Genomic DNA, 26,339 nt, shown 5'->3' on the forward strand with positions numbered 1-26,339 from the left:
CGTGAAAAACATGGTTTTCAAGTAATTATCCGCCATTTTTCACGCCATCTTGAATTGAATTCTATTGAATTTCTTACTGTAGAATCCTCATGGTATAAGGACCTTCAGTTAAAAATTTCAAGTCAATCGGTTGATTAGAAATGAAGTTATCGTGTCGACAGACATACACACATACACACACACACACATCCACACATCCGCACACAGACCAACACTCAAAAATAATGTTTTAGGACTCAGGGGACCTTGAAAGGTATAGAAAACTTGAAATTAGGGCACCTTAATTTTTTTTAGAAAACAATAATTTCCTTACCTATGGTAATAGGGCAAGGAAAGTAAAAAATCCAATCGTTAATTTCAAGATATTTAATTTTTTTGAAATATTATAACAATCTACTCGACTCACTGAGTCCATAGAAGTTTGTGTTTTGTTTCTACAACCAAAAATAATAATATTCTTTGTTGAAAAAATCGAAAAGTTGCTGGGTCCAAGAATCAACAATGTGAAGAGCCAAAGTGATTAATCTCTAATTTCACGGTTATTAGCAAATCATTCAGGTTCGTTGCGGATGACTATTTTTACTTTCCTTGCCCTATTGCAATAAATAAGGAAAGTATTACTTTCCAAAAAAATTAAGGTACCCTTATTTCAAGTTTTCTATACGTTTCAAGGTCCCTCGAGTCCAAAAACATGATTTTTGAGTGTGTGTGTGTGTGTGTGTGTGTGTGTGTGTGTGGTGTGTGTGTGTGTGTGTGTGTGTGTGTGTGTGTGTGTGTGTGTGGTGTGTGTGTGTGTGTGTGTGTATGTGTGTATGTGTGTATGTGTGTATGTGTGAATGTGTGTATGTCTGTGAACACAATAACTCCATTCCTAATCAACCGATTGACTTGAAATTTTAAACTTAAGGTCCTTATACCATGAGGATCCGCCAATAAGAAATTCAATGGAATTGAATTCAAAATGGCGGAAAAAATGGCGGATATTTACTAAAAAAACCATGTTTTTCACGGTTTTCTCGAAAACGGTTTTAACGATTTCCTTCAAATTTATACCATGGATAAATTTATAAGATTGGATGTATTGTTATATACCATGGATTATATTCATAAGCCCTATCAACTGACATGAGTCTCATTACTGGGAAAATTGCAGGAGCTCCGTAATATTCTTGAGAAAAATGGCGGATAATTACCTAAAAACCGTGTTTTTCACGATTTTCTCAAAAATGACTTGACCGATTATTTCAAATCTGTAATAATGCCGCGATACGAACGACGTCCAAACTTGGGTCACAGAACTCGAAATGCTGTAAATTTAGAATATGCACGGGAAAATCAGCAGCAAGGAGATATGCCATTCAATTACCCAGCAAGCTGCATTCAACTATAACTAAAATACAAACTGCTGCACAAAGAAAGTCCATATTGAGATATAAATAATAAAGTATAATACTGATTGGTGGATAATTTTAATAAAAATATAGTGCATCAGATTAAGCTAAGGCTAAGCATACCTGAGGAGGCGCGGCTGGTGATACAAAGTTTTGGTCTTATGGAGGTTCCATGCCATACCCGATTCAGTGTGTGTGAGTTCTTCCATTTAAACCAATAAGCGAGAAGCACCTGGATGCAAAATGCCGCATCGCCCCTCCTCTGGTGTATATCTAGCTAAAGTTTTTTTCATGAGATGTATTAACTATTTGTCGGTACGAAGTTCGCCGGGCCAGCTAGTGATTGATAAAATTCAATCAGCTACCATTTTGGACCAAGTATCATAGAGATTTTTTATTTATGTCATCTTCCTTGTTTTTGAAAGGCCTTTAAGATGATGTACCACACAATGGGTGTTTACATTCAAAATATTCCACTTACAACCCCTACGTCACCTCCTTATGAAGGGTTTAAATCCAGTTGAACGTAAAAAGGTAGAGTATTTGACCAATAATTTATCATGAAAATTACAGTATTATATCTAAAATAGTTCCAATCTTATTGGAGGGTTTTCATACATAGAATGACTCACTCTTGTACAATGAAGGAAAGAATCGGCTTATACATGTATGGGATAGGAAATCCACGAATGACGCATCATCACGTCTCAACTACTCAAGTGATTCACTTGGAATTTTGCATATAGATTCTCAATTCCCCTGGGATGGTTATATGCCTATTTTGAATCCTTCAAGATTTCATTACGTCAAGTTTTCATTTTGTCAAGTTTCAAAATTGTTCACTTGCGGATCTTACCTGCTAGTCTATACTACAGGGACCGGCATATTAATCCGACGATTTTATAGTGATTGTTATGTTTGAACCACTGTCATTGAAAAGGCGGGAATGCTGTACATCGACAGGTCTATTGTTGCCATTTCAGTAGCCAGAATGTCGTGGTCAAGTGAACATCAAGCGATTGTGATTGCAGCTTATTTTAAAAATAATGGCCCATATGAATAAAACCAGAGCAAATGCTCATGAGCAAGAGCATGGAGCATAAGGTTTTGCTCATGAGCAAAAGGTAGAAGCAAAAGCATTTGCTCATTTTTATATGAATAAGCTTTACCTTTTACTCTTACCTTATGCTCCTGAACTCTGGAGCAAATGATCACGTATTTTAGAGATTTTTCATCAGCTGATTCGCTTTTGTAGCCTTAGTTTGTTTTTATAGCTCACGGAAGCGCTAAATATGCAAATAGGGTGCACCGCTTGTGTTTGCGTCGTCTGCTCTGTTTTCTATTTATGAATAGAGTTCTAGGTTAGTTGAGTTTAGAATTTTGAAATAATAGCGTGAAAAAATGTCATCTCTATAATAATCTTCAGCATATTCTTATAATCGTCTACACTTTCATCTTCTTAAATACCTATTTCCTATTTTGTGATGGCTATCTATATAACAGGTAGCTATCTTTTGTATTAATTCTTTTGTAGGGATAATGGTGATATGTATCATAGTTGAATCTAAAAAGAGTTTTATAGTTCTCAACTATTGGTTGTGATCGTATCTGGTAGAGTTTCCTCTTCCTCATACGAATTAGTTGAGCCATTTTACTATGAGCAAGAGGTGATAATCTGCTCTAGACTAGAGCAGGGCACCTTTTTTGAAGCATTTGCTTCAAAAGTTGAGCAAATGCTCTAGTTTATTCATACAATTTTGAGCAAAAGCTTTTACTTTTGAGCAAATGCTCAAACTTTTTTTTTGATGAGCATGAGCAAAAGATTTTGCTCACGTTTATTCATAGAAAATGAAGCAAATGCTCCATATTTTAGAAGTATTATCAAATGCTCAACTTTATTCATATGGCCCAATGACTCGGTTACTTTAACACAGCGTTTATGTCACAGACATTTCAACAATTCAAATCGATTCGCGCCTGTTCCCAGTAGGAATACGATCTTGTTGTAGGTAAAGAATTTCAGGAACACGTTGTCCGCTTTAACAACAAAACCAACAGGACGAAAACGAACCGTGAGAACGCCTGAAAAACGCCTGAGTAGCTGTTACACGGTCTCCACGACGTTCAGGAGCGAAACATGCTGTTGCCCTAGCCATTTCTGATCGAAGTGTACGACGAATTCTTCATTCCGACCTTAAAGTCCATCCGTATAAGATAATAATATTATTAGTTCAACAGCTTAATGCAAATTATTGGGCACATTGCAAAGCCGCTTGCGAGATTATTCTCGGAAATGTCCACCAGGATGCCATTATTCTTTCAAGTGACGAGGAACATTTTCATTTGTCGGGATTTGTGAATAAACAAAATCGCCGTTATTGAGCAGACAATAATCCACAGAACTAAAGGAAGTCATTCAACGAGAAATTGAAGCAATTCCACAAGTGATGATTGAGCGAGTAATAGAAAATTTTAGAATTGGGTCAAGTGAGTGTGTGAAAAGTAAAGTGAAATCATTTGAATGACATAATCTACAAATAAAAAAACTTTGTGAGTAATCTATGTAATTCACTATAAATTGAACAATTTGGTATATTATATGATTCAATTATTGTAAGAAGCACACTTGAGTTGTCATCCCTCAAAAATCGTCAGGTTTTTATGTCGGGTTCTGTATAATAAAATTTATGCTTGAATACTGGACTGATTCACTTGAAATTTTGCATTAAAGATTCTCAATAAACCTAGGATTAGATGGTTATAGGCCTATTTTGGATTCTTCAATATTCCATATTACGTCAAGTTTTCAGTTTGTCAAGTTCTAATATTAGGGTGCAGACAGACTGGTTGAAAAATAGTCATCCGAAACGAACCGGAATGATTTGCTAATAACCGTGAAATGGGAGAATAATCGCTTTGGGTTTCCACATTGTTGATTCTTTGACCCAGCAACTTTTCGATTTTCTTCCAAGAAAAATTATTTTTGGTAGTAGAAACAAAACTCAAACTTCTATGGACTCAGTGAGTCGAGTATATTATTATAATATTCCAAAAAATTAAATATCTCGAAATTGACGATTAAAGTTTTTTGATATATGGAAACAATAAGCAGGCAAACAAAGGTTAGTGACCCTCCTAAAGTTGTGAAGAATGAGTCCGGTGTCTTAACCCTACCAGTGTGAACGCTTGTATGCAGAAGCATATGCGCCATTACTATTGCTCTCCTTTGAAAATGGGGCTGGCTTCACACTGTTGATTTTTCGTCGGCCGATAGTTCCCAAAAAGATGGATCATGCGCATTTAAATGTGAGTCTTCAGACTTTCCTATAGAACCTGTCCTATTTTCAGAGGAGAGCAATAATAATGACGCATATGCTTCTGCATACAAGCGTTCACACTGGTAGAGTTTAGTCACCGGAACCATAGCCACTTCTAATACAGGAATTAAAGGTTGCTATGCCGGAACCGATTTCTCACATCTTTCGGAGAGTCACTAGCCTTTCATTGCCTGCTTATTGTTTCCCTATATCAAAAATATGGTGTGGCACACTCACACAACTTTCCTTGCTCTTGAACTGTAAGCCCCATTCTTAAAGGAGAATAATTCAGGGGAATAACATAATGACGATTGGCAGCAACATATTTGAAACTATGATCACACTACTGTATATGTGTATATAATTGTTTTCAGAGTACTTTTTCCTTTGTGTAAATTGTGAAATTCGATGATATTTTTTTAAAAGTCGTCAAAACAGCAGTTCGACAGATGAAATATCTCGACTATGTGTTCTTTTTATGAACTGCTCTACCTACCTACCTAATGCACGAGAAGGAGGTTACAAAGTCCATTTCTCAAGGATGGGGTGGACCCCCATTAGTTTTCCAGGAAGGAGACTAATGCCAGTTGATAGAGCTGATAAATAACTATACAGAGTATGAATTTGAAATAGTCGGTCAAGTCATTTTTGAGAGAATCGTAAAAAACATGGTTTTTTAGTAATCATCTTCCATTTTTCTCAAGAATATAACGGAGCTCCTGCAATTTTCCCAGAAATGAGAATCATGTCAGTCGATAGGGCTTATGAATGGTATAAATTTGAAGAAAATCGTTAGAGCCGTTTTCGAGAAAACCGTGAAAAACATGGTTTTCAAGTAATTATCCGCCATTTTTCACGCCATCTTGAATTGAATTCTATTGAATTTCTTACTGTAGAATCCTCATGGTATAAGGACCTTCAGTTAAAAATTTCAAGTCAATCGGTTGATTAGAAATGAAGTTATCGTGTCGACAGACATACACACATACACACACACACACATCCACACATCCGCACACAGACCAACACTCAAAAATAATGTTTTAGGACTCAGGGGACCTTGAAAGGTATAGAAAACTTGAAATTAGGGCACCTTAATTTTTTTTAGAAAACAATAATTTCCTTACCTATGGTAATAGGGCAAGGAAAGTAAAAAATCCAATCGTTAATTTCAAGATATTTAATTTTTTTGAAATATTATAACAATCTACTCGACTCACTGAGTCCATAGAAGTTTGTGTTTTGTTTCTACAACCAAAAATAATAATATTCTTTGTTGAAAAAATCGAAAAGTTGCTGGGTCCAAGAATCAACAATGTGAAGAGCCAAAGTGATTAATCTCTAATTTCACGGTTATTAGCAAATCATTCAGGTTCGTTGCGGATGACTATTTTTACTTTCCTTGCCCTATTGCAATAAATAAGGAAAGTATTACTTTCCAAAAAAATTAAGGTACCCTTATTTCAAGTTTTCTATACGTTTCAAGGTCCCTCGAGTCCAAAAACATGATTTTGAGTGTGTGTGTGTGTGTGTGTGTGTGTGTGTGTGTGTGTGTGTGTGTGTGTGTGTGTGTGTGTGTGTGTGTGTGTGTGTGTGTGTGTGTGTGTGTATGTGTGTATGTGTGTATGTGTGTATGTGTGTATGTGTGTATGTGTGAATGTGTGTATGTCTGTGAACACAATAACTCCATTCCTAATCAACCGATTGACTTGAAATTTTAAACTTAAGGTCCTTATACCATGAGGATCCGCCAATAAGAAATTCAATGGAATTGAATTCAAAATGGCGGAAAAAATGGCGGATATTTACTAAAAAAACCATGTTTTTCACGGTTTTCTCGAAAACGGTTTTAACGATTTCCTTCAAATTTATACCATGGATAAATTTATAAGATTGGATGTATTGTTATATACCATGGATTATATTCATAAGCCCTATCAACTGACATGAGTCTCATTACTGGGAAAATTGCAGGAGCTCCGTAATATTCTTGAGAAAAATGGCGGATAATTACCTAAAAACCGTGTTTTTCACGATTTTCTCAAAAATGACTTGACCGATTATTTCAAATTCATACCCTGTATAGTTATTTATCAGCTCTATCAACTGGCATGAGTCTTCTTCCTGGTAAACTAATGGGGGGTCCACCCCATCCTTGAGAAATGGACTTTGTAACCTCCTTCTCGTGCATGAGGTAGGTACGTGGCACTTCATAAAAAGAACAAATAGTCGAGATATTCCATCTGTAGACAGCTGTTTTGACGAATTTTAAAATAATCATCGAATTTCACAATTTACACAAAGGGAAAAGTACTCTGAAAACAATTATATATACACATATACAGAAGTCTGATCGTAGTCTATATATATAAAAGCGAAATGGCACTCACTCACTGACTGACTGACTGACTGACTCACTCACTCTCTCACTCGCAGAACTAAAAAACTACCGGACCAAAAACGTTCAAATTTGGTAGGTATGTTCAGTTGGCCCTTTAGAGGCGCACTAAGAAATCTTCTGGCAATATTTTAACTCTAAGAGTTGTTTCTAAGGGTTTAAAGTTTGTCTTTTAGCATGTATATTCTTCTTCTCCCAATCTCTTAATTATAATTAAAATTTCCATATCATATGTTACTATAGAACTATAATATAGATAGAGTACCTCTTCGAAACAGTTGTTAACTGGCAACTAAATTAATAATTTTGTCAGGTTGGCATTAAGTTGAGTTGACTTAGTTAGGTTGGCATCAAGTTGAAGATTTAAATGCATTTATCGCGGAATAATTGATTGGGCACTGCTACTTCAATCCTGGGAATATGATATTACTAGCCGTCAGGCACGCTTCGCTCGCCATATCCGTTTAGCCAGACGTTTAGTCTGGACCCCCGACTGGATTGTCCTTACATATGATAAGCGAGCCTGCTGATCTCATTCTTGGACGATCCAGTCGGGGGTCCAGGGGGTGGAGCCACCTGGCTAGACGGATATGGCGAGCGATGCGAGCCTGACGGCTAGTTTCAAATATGAGCAAGGAAAGTTGTGTGAGTGTACCACACCAGATTTTTCGATAAGTCTGTTCACGCCCAGGCTTATTCATCTGTCAGTCTCAAATGAATCTATTGATTTGCAGAAACCGTACTTATTTCAACGAGTGAAGAGAGTCTACAAACTTGATGCAGCCGTCACTGAAGTGACATATCCTTTGGGATATCCATTCATAGAGTTCAAAACGTTCGATCCCAAGGATTCTTTTGAATTCTGCATCACATCGTTTGTACATAGCTTTGGAAGGCAAGAAGTGCAATTCGACAAGGGTGAGTTCATACTTCTTTCCCCCTTTATTTACCATGTCCACGTTATAATGGCAGTGGAGAAAGATGAGAGAACAACTTTGCCGATCCTCTGTCTTGTCAATGCCTTCTATAGACGTTAGCTGATTGATGTATAATACTAGTAGTTCTGCGAACAGTAGACCTCGCTCATGAATACAACTTTCAATTTAATGAGAAGGGCCAGTACAGTAAGTACAGTATATTGTGAAGATTTAGCCATGATTGTCATCTATTATTTTCTCCATTGAAAGTGCACTGTTTCCAGGGACACCGGACTCATCAAGGAGTACCTTTATATCAAATACATACCTTTTAAATGAAAAAGACTAAGAAATTGTCAAAAAACCACAGACCTATTGATACTCAGAAAAAGCGGTTTCGGTCATTATCAGAGTTTATCGGAGATTGACAATGGTGTAATAACCGAAACAGGTATTTCGAAGTATCAATAAATCTGTGGTTTTTTGACAATTTCTTGGTCTTTCTAATTTAATGTGAAAAATTACCACAATATCAACTTCTCAACTACACAAAAAGGGAAAAAAATTACCTTTATGCCTTTACATACAAATTTTTCTCTACAACTGCAGTATTGGACTCCAATACAATAAAGATTTTTTTAAATTAATTTATCCGATTCATTTTATAAATCAATTTAATAATAATAATAAGATGATTCAAATATGAAGAAATTAATCTCAGTACCCTTTTTTAAAATTTTTATCACGACATGTTTCGGTTATTTATGCCATTTTTCAAGTGATATGAATTAAATAAATGAATACTACTGGAAGATTCTTATTTTGATCATATGTTAGTGTATTCATATGTTTTTATGAACTAGGACTGTAAATTTTGGGTTGAAATTCGCATGATTCTATCAAAAATGGGGTTATTGGTGTCTAATTGGATTAAGTTTATTATTTTATCTCTGTTTAATTTTGCTGCTTTATAAATATGAAATTCTTCTTTTACATTCAGTTTTTGACTTTTATTACATAATTAAGTATTTTCATATTGGAATTTATATCTGTAAAATTATGGCCTGAATCTATCTCAGCAAATGCCGACTTTTATGTATAATTTTTAGATTTTAGTGCTTGGATATGTTCTCGAAACCTGATATGGAAATTTCTACCCATTTGTCCGATATAAATTTGTCACAATCACTACATTTAAGTTCATAGATTCCAGATTTTTAAACTTATCTTGCTGTTCATTTGAATTTGATTTCTTTTTTATCAGTTCGAATGCATTATTTGTTGTCCTATAACCTAGAATGAATTTATTTTTTGTAAAGGTTTTCCTTATAGCTTTATTAAATTTGTGTTATATGTAACAAAAATATATCTTTATTTCCTTGATTATTCGAGTTCTATTCTGTATTAATTTTCCTTTTTGTTTGTAATCATTCTATCAATAGTTTTGGTATTATATCCATTTGTTATTGCCATATATTTTATTATTTTCTTCTCTTTTCTGTAATTATCTTTTGACATGGAATATTATTAGCCTGTATATCATTGCATTGAAAGTTGAAATTTTTTGTTGCCAAGGATGATTTGAATCTCTAGGGATGATACAATCTGTATGTGTGGGTTTTCTATAATGCTAAAATCATGTTTGTTATCTTCATACTAATTGTTAAATCAAGGAAATTTATTTCATGTTCTTGAGTTTCCATTGTAAATTTTATAGAAGGTGATATTGAATTTGAATATATTCAAAATCTTCATGTGTTTTATCTTCATTATTATACAGTCATATTATTTCATCAACATATCTGTGCCAATAATATATTTTTCTTTAGAGGATTATTATCATTCATTATTTTAGATTTTCTAAATGTTCATGTATATGTTAGCCAGATAACCTGATAAAGGAGATCCCATTGCCAAACCTTCTTTTTGTTTGTAATTTTTCTCATTGAATTTGAAATAATTTTGATCTACACATACTGTTGTCAATGCTATTAGATCTTCTATTTCCTCATTATTTATTTATTATCTATCAAATTTGTTTCAGAATACTAATAATGTTTCATCTGTTGGAATACTAGTGTACATGTTGGTTACATCAAATGCTAGGAAAATAGCATCAGTTGGAATTTTTATATCTTTAATTTTTTGAACTAAATGATATGTGTTTTTTATGCTATGTTTTCTCCCTTTTTGTCTTTTGAGTTAGAATTTTATTCAAATATTTGCAAACTTTATATGCAGGAGCATTAGCATTACGATAATTTACTACTGGCCTTATTGGTATTCCAACCTATGTACTTTTGGTTGGCCTCTAAACATTGGACATAAAGGATTTATCATCTTCATTTTGATTGTTCTGCTCTGGAGATTGATTTACATTTAGATATGATATTATTTATATTTTCACTATATTCAAGAGTTGGATCTTTTGTTAAATTTTCGAATTTGTTATCTCTAATGAATTCTCTACTCTATCATTATAATATGTTTGTTTTATGATAATGTAGTAATTCCTTGTCTGCTTTGGTGATAATCAACCCAAAATTTACAGTCCCAGTTCATAAAAACATATGAATACACTAACATATGATCAAAATAAGAATCTTCCAGTAGTATTTATTTATTTAATTCATATCACTTGAAATGGCATAAACGACCGAAATATCTAAATGTAATCAATCTCCAGAGCAGAACAATTCAAAATGAAGGATAAATCCTTTATCTCCATGTTTAGAGGCCAACCAAAGTACATAAGGTTGGAATACCAATAGGCCAGTAGTAAATTATCGTAATGCTCCTGCATATAAAGTTTGCAAATATTTGAATAAAATTCTACCTCAAAAGACAAAAATGGAGAAACCATAGCATAAAAACCCATATCATTTAGTTCAAAAAATTAAAGATATAAAAATTCCAACTGATGCTATTTTCCTAGCATTTGATGTAACAACATGTACACTAGTATTCCAACAGATGAAACATTATTAGTATTCTGAAACAAAATTTGATAGATAATAATATAAATAATGAGGAAATAGAAGATCTAATAGCATTGACAACAGTATGTGTAGATCAAAATTATTTCAAATTCAATGAGAAAAATTACAAACAAAAGAAGGTTTTGGCAATGGGATCTCCTTTATCAGGTTATCTGGCTAACATATACATGAACAATTTAGAAAAATCTAAAATAATGAATGATAATAATCCTCTAAAGAAAAATATTATTTATTGGCACAGATATGTTGATGAAATAATATGACTGTATAATAATGAAGATAAAACACATGAAGATTTTGAATTTTATTTAAATTCAATATCACCTTCTATAAAATTTACAATGGAAACTCAAGAACATGAAATAAATTTTCTTGATTAACAATTAGTATGAAAGATAACAAACATGATTTTAGCATTTATAGAAAACACACATACAGATTGTATCATTCCTAGAGATTCAAATCATCCTTGGCAACAAACTTTCAATGCAATGATATACAGGCTAATGAATATTCCCATGTCAAAAGATAATTACAGAAAAGAGGAGACAATAATAAAATATATGGCAATAACAAATGGATATATACCAAAGCTATTGATAGAATGATTTACAAACAAAAAGGAAAATTAAAAGAATAGAACTCAAATAATCAAGGAAATAAAGAATATATTGTGTTCCATATAACACAAATTTTAATAAAGCTATAAGGAAAACTTTACAAAAAATAAATTCATCCTAGGTTATAGGACCTAGGTTATAGGAATAATATTTTGACAGATATTCATAATAGTCTATGGTCAACTGAAATCATTCACTCTCTCTTTTCTGATCATGAAGGAATTCTGTTTAGACTCAACTTCATAAATAAGGATGTAAAAAGTACTGTAAATAACACTAAGTTTAGATAATTAATAATGTTAATGTAGGATTTTTCTAAGTTTTCTGAAATCCATAAATTGGTTGGAGGTGTACTCCGTAACAAATTATAATGATAGGTACAATAAATTTTTTGAAATATTCATGAGAGCTGTGAATGGTTCATTCCAATGGAAACTTGTAAACCCAATAATTTCAAGCAAAAAAATGAATGGTATGATAGTAGGCTAAGAGCGTTGAAGGCTAAATGTGATGGGCTGTATCATTTATATAAAACCTTAAAAACACCTGAGTTACTCTCCTGCTATAAAGAAACAAAAAAGTCATATAGGATTGAAATAAAAAAGACAAGAATTTCCTATCACAATAACATAATAAAATTATAAGTAGCTCTGTTAATAAAAGTAAGGCTTTATGGAGAATTGTAAATAGTCTAACAAATAAGAAATGTAGTAATAGATCTTCAGTTGATGATGTAAGCTCGGAAGACTTTAACAATTCTTTGTAGATTATATTACGCAGCTAAGCAATAATATTCCTGTCAGTATTGAAAGTACAGCTTATTATTACAGTAAGTTGGAAAAACCAGGAGTAATTTTTTCTTTCAAGCCAGTAACTGTTGAAAAAGTTTTTCATACAATTTTAAATCTAAGCAACAGTAAGTGTATGGATATTTATGGTCTAAATGCTTCAATTTTGAAGATAGCTGCTGATAAATAAGTGAGGTTCTGGCTTTTTTATTTAATGAATGCATTATTGCTGGTTGTATCTATCCTGAAAAGTTGAAAAATGTGAAAGTTTTGCCCATACATAAGAAGGGTTCCAGAAAGGAGAAAAGTAATTTCAGGCCAATTGCAATAGTACCTGTTTTCTCTAAAGTGTTTGAGACGTTGATTCATGAACAGATGTCATATTTCTTTGAGACCAACAATTTATTTTCTCATAAGCAATTGGTTTCAGGGCGGGTAGAAGCACAAATGATCCTATTGTTAATGTTGTAAGTGGGGTTATTAGCAACATGGAGGCAGGTGATTCTGTAGGTCTAGGTCATACGATTTTTCAAGAGCGTTTGACACTATTCAACACGATATTTTGGTGGATAAACTAATTTTCTATGGCTTTACACCAGGTGCAGTCAAACTTATATTATCATATTTGAGTGACAGGAATCAGTTTGTCTTAAAGATGGGGTTCTGTCAAATGGCAGATTATTGGAGTTTGGCGTTCCTCAGGGCTCTATATTGGGCCCCATTCTCTTCAATATTTATATAAATGATTTACCAATTAATATTGATAGGAACTGTCTGGACGGTTACCTATTTGCTGATGACTTAGGTTTGAAAATAAATTGTCCATCCAAAGATGATCTTGAAAGAGAACGGAATCACAGTTATTGTATTCTAAAGGACTGGTGTGCAGCTAATAATCTGTCTCTTAATAATGATAAAACCTCGGATATAATTTTTAATTTTAGAAAGGAGAAGGACACGACGCCTATCAAGTTTCTTGGTGTTATGGTTGATTCTTGTCTATCATGGGAGGCACACATTGATTTCTGTCTAGTAAACTTGCTAAAGGCCTTTATATGCTTCGTAGACTATCTGTAACGGTTGATAGGCCTGTGCTGATAAATATATATTACGCACACATACAAAGTCTCCTATCTTATGGAATAATGCTTTGGGCTAATAGTGTAAGAGCTAATTCAATCTTTGTCCTTCAAAAAAAGCTATTAGGATCATTTGTAATTTGCCTCTCAATGCTCATTGTAAACCGCATTTTATTGAACTAGGCTTACTGACATTGCCATCTCTGTATGTCTTTAATATTCTTTGTTATGTACAAAAAAATTTGGTAAAATATGACTCAAATAATAATCACCATAACTTAAATACACGAAATAGACATAGACTTAGAATTCCTCAATACAGCCATACCAAATCGCAGAGAAACTGGCATTTCATGTCAATAAAGCTATACAACTCCACACCTGACAAGTTTAAGTTACTCACATATGCACAATTTAAAAATAAAATAAAATATGTGTTGATTAATGAATGTTTGTATACTGTGAATGATTTCTTTTTGATTAACTGGGTGCAGTTCCTGTAGTAATAGTGATTATGAATTTATGTATTAAATTTTTATGTATGAATTTTGATTTCAAAATGTAATCTGACAAAGTCAATGTATTCTTGTGAATATTGAATGACCAATAAATTCTATTCTATTCTATTCTATTCAACAAATAATGCATTCGAACTGATAAAAAAGAAATCAAATTTAAATGTACAGCAAGATAAGTTTAAAAATCTGGAATCTATGAACTTAAATGTTGTGATTGTGACAAATTCTATATCGGACAAACGGGTTAGAAATTTCCATATCAGGTTTCGAGAACATATCCAAGCTCTAAAATCTAAAAATTATACACAAAAGTCGGCATTTGCTGAACACTTGATAGATTCAGGCCATAATTTCACAGATATAAATTCCAATATGAAAATACTTATTATGGTAATAAAAGTCAAAAACTGAATGTCAAAGAAGAATTTCATATTTATAAAGCAGCAAAATTAAACAGAGATAAAATAATAAACTTAATCCAATTAGACACCATAACCCCATTTTTGATAGAATCATGCGAATTTCAACCCAAAATTTACAGTCCTAGTTCATAAAAACATATGAATACACTAACATATGATCAAAATAGAATCTTCCAGTAGTATTTATTTATTTAATTCATATCACTTGAAAATGGCATAAATGACCGAAACATGTCGTGATAAAATATTTTAAAAAAAGGGTACTGAGATTTAATTTCTTCATATTTATATTACAAGTAGCCCTATACAGGAAAGAGATAAATAAGATGATTCAATTTGATTATTCTATCTAATCATATAATTTATTTTATAATGATAAAATATTATTATTAGAATAAGATAAACAATATTAGTATTATCTGCAAAAAAATCTGGTAGGAACGAGAATTGAACCTGGGTCCCACAGTGTGACAGACCACGGTCTAACCGACTCGACCACCATGTGCTTGTAACAATAGACGCGAAAAAGTATAGGAATGAATTGCTGTATCTTCAAAGACACATCCTTTCTGGATTGAGGTTAGTTTGTGGTTTTTTTAATTATTACAAAAAAACCAGATGTTTTATCAAAAATCGTTACACATACGTTTCTGCGCCTTGTTTCAAAGAACTTGCATACCAAATTTCATCCAAATCGGACAATAAATGTGGTACAAACAAACAGACAAAAGCCGATCGAGTCGAAACTAAGACCTCAGCTTCGCTTTGGTCAATTTCATATTCATGCAATTAATAACTAAAATTACATAGTATTGTCTCTCGAACTTCCTCTGCTTTGAACTCGGACTGTCCTGTTGCCAGTATGTCTTGAAGGAGATCAGCTTTTGATGTTAGCATTTTTGATACATCAACCCCAACAGCCATTAGCCGTTTTCACACCGATATCTCGCCGAATCGACATACAGACAGGATTTACTCTAATGGACAGTATAAGAGGAGACTGCGGTTTATAACTGCGCGAGGTCCACTGTTCACAGAACTGCTAGTAAGATTAGAAGAGAACGTTATTTGCTACTATGCTACTATCATCAATAGCTTACCGAGTTGAAAGCAGAGAAAAGTCGGGAGAAAATAATATTCTACATCGAGCATGCCTCATCGCTTGCAATTAATATTCCATATGACAGCTGATTTTTACTTTCCTTGCCCTACTACCATAGGTAAGGAAAGTATTGCTTTCCAAAAAAATTAAGGTACCCCAATTTCAAGTTTTCTATACGTTTCAAGGTCCCCTGAGTCCAAAAACATGATTTTTCACCAAGTTTTACCAAGTTACATTGAGATATAAATCGCATGCAATATTTATAATCCACTTGACAGCTGATTTATGATGAATAATTCTAAAGTCTGATTCTTATGGTGATATTGGCGTTCAAAGGAGACTCCTTCTCCTTTTGTATTATCCTTGAAATGCAAAACTTCAAAAAACCGTATGTATACATCGACGCGAAATTCAAAAAGTACATACCTGTGAAATTTCATGAAAATCTATTGCTGCGTTTTGCTGTAAATGCGAAAAATAAATATGAACATGAAGAGAAATGCAAAACCGTCGACTTGAATCTTAGATCTCACTTCGCTCGGTCAATTAACAAAATGATAGGGAGAGGAAAAATGGGGAAACCTTGTGCTATTCATCACTTGAGATAACACATAGTCCGAAATAGGTTAAGTCCAGTAGTTGTTCAATTCACAAAATATTCAGTCCTCAAGTATTTTCAAAAAGTAGATTTCCAAATTAAGATGCTTGTAAACTAAGCATAGTAAAAATATTTCATATTATTATAACTAAAATAGGAAATATTCACATATTTAAAATATAATTCCTTTCACGAAGTAGATTTTCAAATTTAGATGCTTCAAAACCAAACATTTAAGAAATATTTCACATTATTGTCATTAAAATAGGAAATATTCACATATTAAAGAAATAATTTTGCAGGACCAGAGAACAAACATAATATTCCGCCTGTTATTCCTACTTGTTGTTGTTGTTGTTCTTCTTCTTCTTCTTCTTCTTCTACTACTTTTCATCTTCTTCTCCTTCTTCGTCTTCTTCTCCTTCACCTCCTCCTCCCACTCCTATTCCTCCTCCTCCTCCTCCACCTCCTCCTCCAGGAGGAGACTTTTCTTCTTCTTCTCCTTGTTCTTCTTCTTCTTCTTCTTCTTCTTCTTCTTCTTCATCATCATCATCATCATCATCATCATCATCATCATCATCATCATCATCATCATCATCATCTTCTTCTTCTTCTTCTTCTTCTTCTTCTTCTTCTTCTTCTTCTTCTTCTTCTTCTTCTTCTTCTTCTTCTGCTTCTTCGAAGACGGAAAAAGAAGAAGAAGAAGAAGAAGAAGAAGAAGAAGAAGAAGAAGAAGAAGAAGATGATGATGATGATGATGATGATGATGATGAAGAGGAAGAAGAAGAAGAAGAGAAGAAGAAGAAGAAGAAGAAGAAGAAGAAGAACAAGGAGAAGAAGAAGAAAAGTCTCCTCCTGGAGGAGGAGGAGGAGGAGGAGGAGGAATAGGAGTGGGAGGAGGAGGTGAAGGAGAAGAAGACTTCTTCTTCTTCTTCTTCTTCTTCTGCTTCTTCGAAGACGGAAAAAGAAGAAGAAGAAGGAGAAGAAGATGAAAAGTAGTAGTAGTAGAATAAGAAGAAGAAGAAGAAGTAGAAGATGATAATGAAGAAATGGAATCAAGAAATCAGGGGTACTACTACTACTACTTCTTCTTCTTCTTCTTCTTCGACGACGGAAAAAGAAGAAGAAGAAGTAGGAGTAGTAGAAGACGGAAAAAGAAGAAGAAGTGGTAGTAGAAGAAGAAGAATACGGAAGAAGAAGAAGTAGAAGATGATGATGAAGAAATGGAATCAAGAAATCAGGGGTTCACCATTCTGGTTTAGCTATTGTTTGATATGTAATATTCCACGTATTATCAACGTATTATCAACGTATTATCAACAGTCTATTGTTTTTTCAAATGTTGAAAATTTCAGTTAATAATCTAATTTCGTTCAAGTCCAATCTTAAAACATCAAGCATCAATCGATAGATAATTGAATTTACTAAAAAGTTATTGTTGTAAAGTTTTTGTAATATCAACGATTTCTGAGTTATTTAAGAAAAAAAATTTTAAATGGCCGCCATTTTGTTTCATGAATTTGAAAAATTTTCATAATTTCTTTGTTGCTTTGTCTAGTTTTTACTAGTAGTTCTGCGAACAGAACACCTCGCTCATGAATAAAACTTTCAAACTAATGAGAAGGGCCATTAATAAAGTACGTACAGTATATTGTGAAGATTTAGCCATGTCATAGTAATTTTCAAGAAAACATAGCAACAGGTCAATGTAACTTACTGAGCGCGAGGTCTACTGAGTGGAGAGGCGTGGACCACCTCCACCAGTCATCACAGTTGGTCCCCCCCCCCCCCTCACTCAAATGGCTCCAAGTGCCCTCTTCTGGGAAATGTTATAAATACTAGTAGTTCTGTGAACAGTAGACCTCGCGCAGTCATAACGACGTCCCAAACCATAAGCACATCCACACTGATATACTAACTATTTATTTGATCAGATCATGCTTACACAAGATTTAAATTATCATATAACGCTTTCCGGAATTTACAGCAAGAAAACCAGAAGACATCTATAGTGAGGTCCACGTTATAATGACAGTATTTGATCAACTTTGGTTTTGCTATCCTTGTCTATCATTCGACATAGCTGGTGGTACTATCCTTTTCTAGGTCCACAACGATGCCAATTATGTTTTTGACAGTGTATAAATATAATTAATTAATGCAGAGAATCGGCATCGCTATTCTTCTATCTTTATCCACTGCCATTATAACGTGGACCTCACTATAGAGACATTGTTTCCAGTGACACCGGGCTTATAAATGTCTCAAAAGGAGGTACCTTTTATATCTTCCCCATATTCACAATATTACAACATGATATTAATTATGAGGAATCGGTCAACTGACGGAAAAATGGAACATGCAGTAGGCAGTTTAGACAATGAATCATCTCACAGACGATAGTGAGACGGAAAATGACCTAAATAAGATGGGTTTGTTGGTGACAATGACAGGAGGTTGCTAATGATGTATTTCATGGAAAGTGGATTCAATGTTATGGCTTGTTATGCCTATGCAGGATGTTAATGCTCACAACTCGGTTTCCGATCTCATACTAGAAAGAAAACAAAAGCTAATAAGCTGTGATAGCTCCAGCCGGCTCCGTTGGTCTAGGAACAATCCATACATTGTGATGTACCAATGATTGTACAGTCCTCAAAATACACAATAAATTCATTCATAGGCTAGTATGAGAACGAAATAATTTCTATCACTGTAAAATCAATACAATCTTATCTGAGGTAGATAGACGACTGTTATCTAACCTACAAAGCAGGAAATAAATAAATCAGTAATTGTATACCTTTCAAAAATTTGTCAATGGAAAAAACCGTATATGTTTGTATGTTTATGGATTGGATCAGTAAAATTATATTTGAAGGTTAGTTTTGAAACAAAAACATAACCCTAGAACAGACCAAGGCTAACTCGTTAACAAGTAGCAAATTGAGAAGGCAGTTCGACTAATAATCAATCATAAAAATTATATATTATTAACTTTTTCATTTTTTATACTTTCATTTCTATGCCAAATAGGCCTGAATAATTATTTATTGAACTATCATAAAAATATACTTGTTAAAAATATGTAGACAAATTAGCTTAGCCATATAGGACGATTGAGGGTCAATATTCTAGCATATAAAAAATCATATAAACAAAAAAAAGGAAGAAATATTTATTTATTATCGTGTTCGTTATTGTTATAAGCATAATATTCTTATATTATGTCTACTTTATGTTATAAAAGCATGTCTATGTTCTATAATCATTAGCTACCCACCGAAGCCAATTTTAAATGCATATCATCATAGACGAATTCTATTATTTATTTGTGTATTATTATAATTATAAAAACTAAATGATAATTTGGAACAACTTAAAATCAGGAATTTCGCCCTATTTAAAAGCTTTAAAGTTGGACACAGTGACACCACCCATTCAGCGTATTGGTTACGTCACAGAATCGGACCAATCCTGAATGAATATGTAAATTTGGCGAGATAAAATTTGAAGAAGAAACTCAAGTGAAAATTAGAAGAGGAAGACTCGAGGCCATTTTGCAAGGATCATCGGTAGGATGCAGACCTAATCCACGTACTTAATTGTTCAAAAGCTTTAATTTCTGTTTAATGTAATTCAATCTTCATTTTTCTGTTTTAAAAAAGTTGTTCCAAAGTTCCTATAATAATTGTGATACTAAGATTTTAAATTTCATTTAAATAAACCCCAAAATTATATTAGTGAGGTCTGTTCAACATTTTTCGCCACGTGAAAGGATCCAGCTGGAACGATATATTCTACGGCCGAATATATTTCGAAAACAAAAAAACGGAAACAAAAGTCTATGTAAGTTATTCGAATATATAAAAGGGGATCCCCATAAATCTGCAAAAATTGTACAGCGTATAAATTCGTCCATTTGGAAAAGTCATGACTATAGTATTAAGGGTACAAAAGTAATCATAATTAGTTTTCTTAGTATTTAATAAATTTAAATATCCAAGCTGTACTTAGCCAAAAGGTCTATTTTCCTTAGGCGAAACCACACCCTGAGAATAATTTTAATTATTAATTTGTTCTATTTTCTGAATTATCACTTTGTATTAACTTGTTTTTTCTTATTTAACTAGTTCAGTTTATGACCCTTTCCAAGGGCTATTATCGATTTTATTTTGTTTAATCGAAGAGTACCGAACTTTTTATATAATATTTATAATTTAAAGATTCAAATCTGCTGTCAACCAATCTTCATTCTGTATCTATTGAAAGTTATAACTTGCATAATCTGTTCATTAATTTATTCAATATTTGTTGTAAAAGTATATCCTTCAGAATATATCCATTTTACAGTTTCATTAAACTGGGTTTACTTCATTATACCTCCAAATTCGTTCTTTCTCGACTGACACACATTGATCATTCAGGACACATCCTGTTTTGCAATAGTCGGACATTAGCGAGTATAGTATCTATCATTAGACTATTATTTCTTCTGGTGGTAAATGGTGGTCGATTTTCTTATCAAGTAATAAATCTTTTCATTGAGAGTATCCCGCAGAATCAAATAATAAATCGACTTCCACTAGCCTACCACACCGAGGTGAAGTGAATCCTGCATTATTAGCCGATCAACGTCGCAAAGAGAGGTAGTGGATTGTTTAGACAACATTAGAATTAAACTCGGTACTCGAAATATTTACTATTTTGGTTCAGCACTTTGCTTTCACACAACCTATAGTACTTATCAGAGGCCTGGTTCGCATGGATTTGCCATTCTGTCTGTTGTTTCATGCGGTCTAATATCTTTCCAAATTACGGCACAATTATTGGATTCTGGATGTATTAGTTATCATTTGGAGAAAAGGTTCACTCCAAAATTACTATCTCTGTCTGATCCTAGTGACAGCATAATTTACACTCAGCAGGTTCAAGTTGAACTGCATTTAATTATTAAATTGAATTCAATTCCACCTCACCATATTATAACCAACTACAGCATTAAGTTAGAAATTCAGGTCCCTTACTTCGGCTACCTTTGTAGACCGCCAAACCCTCTATTGAGCAAATTAACTTTTCCAATCCATTACATCCATACACCAGTCATTCTACTTAGATACTCTGATTTAAGTGATATCGACAATCAGATTAACCTAACCTACAACTACCTATTGTTAAATCATAACCTCAAGTACTATAATCATTCAATTATTCTATTTAATCTGACCATTTTAACTATCAATTACTTTTTTACTGTACGTCCTCCCCTCTCTACGGAGCAAAATAGGCTGCAACATTCGCCAACACAAGGTAAGACCTACCATGCGAGGCAATCGTACTTATGGTTAAATGATTATAATCCTAGTTCCTTGTCATACAATTCAAGTTATATATTTCCATGTCCCCCCCCCTTGGAGTAAGATTATGACACATGACGCTTCAACAAGAGGCTGGGATTTGACACATGGTGCCCAACGTGGGGCCTCTGATGAGACCTCTAGGCAGGTACAGCTACACTATTAGACTACATAATTATTTCACTAATACCCAGAAATCTTTTCAAACTTTGGATCAATCCCAACTTGTCAAACTTAGCCTGAATATTCATCATAACAATCCTAATCATATTAGAGTGACATAGAACCCCAATTATTAATAAGCCGTGCCCTGCATGATTAGTGTGGGTGAAAGATTTATCAACTAGTGATGAGTTTTTAGGGGAGAGAAAGAACGAACTTGAGATTGAACAGATCAATTTTGTATGTGGACTGAACCACATGAAAATTATAAAACAAGAAGGTTTCGTATCCTACCTCACAGGAAATTGCTATATGTTTAGTATTATATGTTATATTTTTATTGTTAATTTTTACTGTTTATCTGTTTTACCTCGAACAAGTGAAGATCAACGTGCACTGAATTATCCTCTAGTCATCTCGTGGCACTAATCACTGTGATAAATATTTGTTGTTCACTCATCTCATCATTTACATCATTTTACGCGAATCAGCATCAATTCACTTGTCTGCTCACATACTACTGAACTACTGCTTAAATTTCATAATATTATCCGCGGATTTATTGGTTCACCATGGACAACACCAATCCAAACTCGTCCGTTTCTCATCCAGACGTACATCATTCGGAGCCAGTCACCGGTAATGCTGTGATGCCTGATGTGTCAGTCCCCGCCGACCACCTCGTTTCCGCATACCACTCCGCCGATACCTGCAAATGAAGGGAAGGCATTACTTGAGGACACTCATAGACCTGCGATGACGGCACAAGAATTCGCCATTCACAGGAGATTCGTGGAGATGATGTCTCGGATTATGGCAAAGATGGACAAACAACAGGAAGAGAGGGACAGGGACAGAGAAGAGCGACGAGAATGGTTCAAGCAAAAAATGGCCCATTTAGAGAACCAAACTACAACCAGTACGGAAAAGATCGAAGATAGATGTACAGTAATGGGAGCAAGGACCGCTGACATGATTGATCAGAAAAAGTCGGAACATACTAGAGAAATTAAAGATGTGATCGTGAAATCGGACCAATTCTCTAACAAACTCAGCACCAGAACGGAAGAGACGTCCCAGATCATGGCGCCAGCAAACAACTACTGTACGAGCATGGAGGATCAACCTACCCAGCATGTCCATGTTGGAGCCAATCCATATTTCACCGAACACCGAGAGGAGCCGGAGGACGCCATCCACCAATCCGAGGGACAGCCCAAACCGTTAATGGCTAGCACCCCCAATCCACTGAAGACACCTCCTGTAACAGATAAAACCGGCAAACATCATAACCTGTCACATTATCACAACAACAGAAGACAAAGAAAATACCACAGAAAATCAAGATGACAGTTGAGCAGGAAGGAAATCAAAAAATAAGAAGATTATTTAGAAGGATCCACAAACACAACCATCAAGCCAAATTAAAGTCAATCATACATCATCCAACCACCACTCAGAAAAGAAGCAGGCAATCAGTTTTAAAGAAACGGCAAACATTCCGGAGATTCTACAGCCCTCCCCATCATATGAAATTAAAGTCAAGTACAGTTCACACCCACATGCAGGATAGGAAAACACTATCCAGAAAAATCAACAATCTCAGCAAACATTTAAGTTTAAAAACACCAAACTTCATGTTACCCATCAGAAAGGAGGAACTATATTTGAAAAAACCCACAACCACTACCGGCATGTGCGGTGAAAGCCAACTAAGTTAATAACAATTCAAGGAAAACAGCTTATTACGGAAAGGATTCATCTCCATCGCTGCCATACCAGATTTAAACAATTAATAAATAACAGGACGGTTAAAAATCAACATAGATTCTCACTTGAATTATTATAAAAAATACCGAATGAGGGACAGCAGAACTGGAATTTAATTCAACTTTGTTAAATGATAGCCAAGCTTCATAGTCCAGCACCATGTTATACACACTGGATTTCGTCTTAGCTGTTTAGATTGTCTCCAATAACAACAACATGTCACATAACCTATTTCATGTAACCAGTTCAATCAGTCACTGTTGAGGTTATAAGGATATTCAATAAATATTTGAAGCATCACAGGTAAATTGAAAGCATCATATAAATTCACCAGTTTATTCATTAAGCAAACAAAATTGAATTATCAATTTTAGATCGTCAACAAAGATCCAGTTTGCAGTATCAGCCTAGCTAACCTAAGAAAAAGGTACAACAGCTACGGATGTCAACAAGCGCCACGAAAGGATAAATAAACATTAGTGGTCAGTGAGATAAGCAGGCATCGATCCAACAAGTGATGATAAAGAAAGTAAACAATTTTTTATATATGTAATACTCACCGTGTAAATATTATGATAGTTTGTCCACAATGAGGCGAGGTTGCGTTCCCACTCAAACCAAAACAAATTTCCATGGGCATCTTGTTACAGACCTGGAAAAGGAAATTATTATTAAAAATGAGGCCGGATAAATTTGTCCAACTAAAAATCTGTGCACAAATTGTGTACATATTATTAAATGAAATATTGAGGATATTAAATTAAACATTTAGCCTGAACATACAGGAAATTACTTCCAGATTATAAAAATCGATAATCAGCTGTGAGCAAAAGAACACAACAAGCAAAAGTACCAACTTCACCAATATAGAAAAATTGTAAAATTGTTCGAGGTAATATTGTATTTATAAATGTATATATTATGTAAAAAACCAATGAAAAAAAAAACAAAAATAATTTTATGTTTAGTATAATATGTCTATTTTATGTTCTTGCATGAAAAAAGAATTAGATATCGACCCATAACCTCAAAGATATGAGGTAATAGTTCAAAATTATGAAAAGAATCGATTCGTCTAGTCTGTATCAAATTTAAACATATAATACTTACTGATTAATGTGAAGTTAGCCAAAATTTAAATGTTATAAACATTCTATGTCTATTTTTGTGTAAGGGTCATCCAGGACAGGCGGTATCTGATGAAAACATCAACTCAGTACACATGATTGCTCGAAAGAAGAGTAGCCGGAAGTTAGCTACCCGATGTCGACTAACTGTTGAAGTCGCATCTATGTTTTAAACATTGTATTGCATGGCGAAATGCCGAAAATCTATACTTTGAGGTAAATGTATCACAGTATCATTTACACTCACCTTTGTAAAGAGATCAACCTGACAAAATCAGCTTGACTCTATATCATTTATAGGAGACTAGAGGGACAAACCCCACTCCTAAAGGTTACTACCAATGGCCTGCGTGCCATTAAGGGGTGCCTTATCACCTTAAATTGCACCAGATGAGTCTGCACACCATCTAGGGCACTTTGAACTCGTTTTGTGTTCGATGAACCAAAAATTGGCTCAGTTAATTGAGACCAGCTATGTGAGATAGCAGATACCGAGTCAATCATTTGGTACTTGAGTAAATCGAGCCTGCGCGCTCATAGATCCTGATCCTGAATCATAAACCCGCAGACTCGATTTAGAGGGACTTTTGTGATGTACCAATGATTGTACAGTCCTCAAAATACACAATAAATTCATTCATAGGCTAGTATGAGAACGAAATGATTTCTATCACCGTAAAAACAATACAATCTTATCTGAGGTAGATAGACGACTGTTATCTAACCTACAAAGCAGGAAATAAATAAATCAGTAATTGTATACCTTTCAAAAATTTGTCAATGGAAAAAACCGTATATGTTTGTATGTTTATGGATTGGATCAGTAAAATTATATTTGAAGGTTAGTTTTGAAACAAGAACATAACCCTTTGAATAGACCAAGGCTAACTCGTTAACAAGTAGCAAATTGAGAAGGCAGTTCGACTAATAATCAATCATAAAAATTATATATTATTAACTTTTTCATTTTTTATACTTTCATTTCTATGCCAAATAGGCCTGAATATTTATTTATTGAACTATCATAAAAATATACTTGTTAAAAATATGTAGACAAATTAGCTTAGCCATATAGGACGATTGAGGGTCAATATTCTAGCATATAAAAAATCATATAAACAAAAAAAAAGGAAGAAATATTTATTTATTATCGTGTTCGTTATTGTTATAAGCATATATATTCTTATATTATGTCTACTTTATGTTATAAAAGCATGTCTATGTTCTATAATCATTAGCTACCCACCGAAGCCAATTTTAAATGCATATCATCATAGACGAATTCTATTATTTATTTGTGTATTATTATAATTATAAAAACTAAATGATAATTTGGAACAACTTAAAATCAGGAATTTCGCCCTATTTAAAAGCTTTAAAGTTGGACACAGTGACACCACCCATTCAGCGTATTGGTTATGTCACAGAATCGGACCAATCCCGAATGAATATGTAAATTTGGTGAGATAAAATTTGAAGAAGAAACTCAAGTGAAAATTAGAAGAGGAAGACTCGAGGCCATTTTGCAAGGATCATCGGTAGGATGCAGACCTAATCCACGTACTTAATTGTTCAAAAGCTTTAATTTCTGTTTAATGTAATTCAATCTTCATTTTTCTGTTTTAAAAAAGTTGTTCCAAAGTTCCTATAATAATTGTGATACTAAGATTTTAAATTTCATTTAAATAAACCCCAAAATTATATTAGTGAGGTCTGTTCAACATTTTTCGCCACGTGAAAGGATCCAGCTGGAACGATATATTCTACGGCCGAA

At 33.8% G+C, this 26,339-nt stretch overlaps 1 protein-coding gene across 3 annotated transcripts in view; it reads left to right on the forward strand.

Annotated features, from left to right (window-relative positions):
• Positions 1-26,339, forward strand: part of LOC111053290 — a 67,311-nt gene that overhangs the window by 29,375 nt on the left and 11,597 nt on the right. For all 3 annotated transcript variants that reach the window (XM_039435200.1, XM_039435199.1, XM_039435201.1), the window contains one exon: positions 7,841-8,024. In XM_039435200.1, coding sequence (XP_039291134.1) covers positions 7,841-8,024 — 184 coding nt within the window. The remainder of the gene's footprint in view (positions 1-7,840; positions 8,025-26,339) is intronic.

This window comes from Nilaparvata lugens, chromosome 9 (assembly GCF_014356525.2).
Source record: "Nilaparvata lugens isolate BPH chromosome 9, ASM1435652v1, whole genome shotgun sequence".
Classification (NCBI taxonomy): Eukaryota; Metazoa; Arthropoda; class Insecta; order Hemiptera; family Delphacidae; genus Nilaparvata; species Nilaparvata lugens.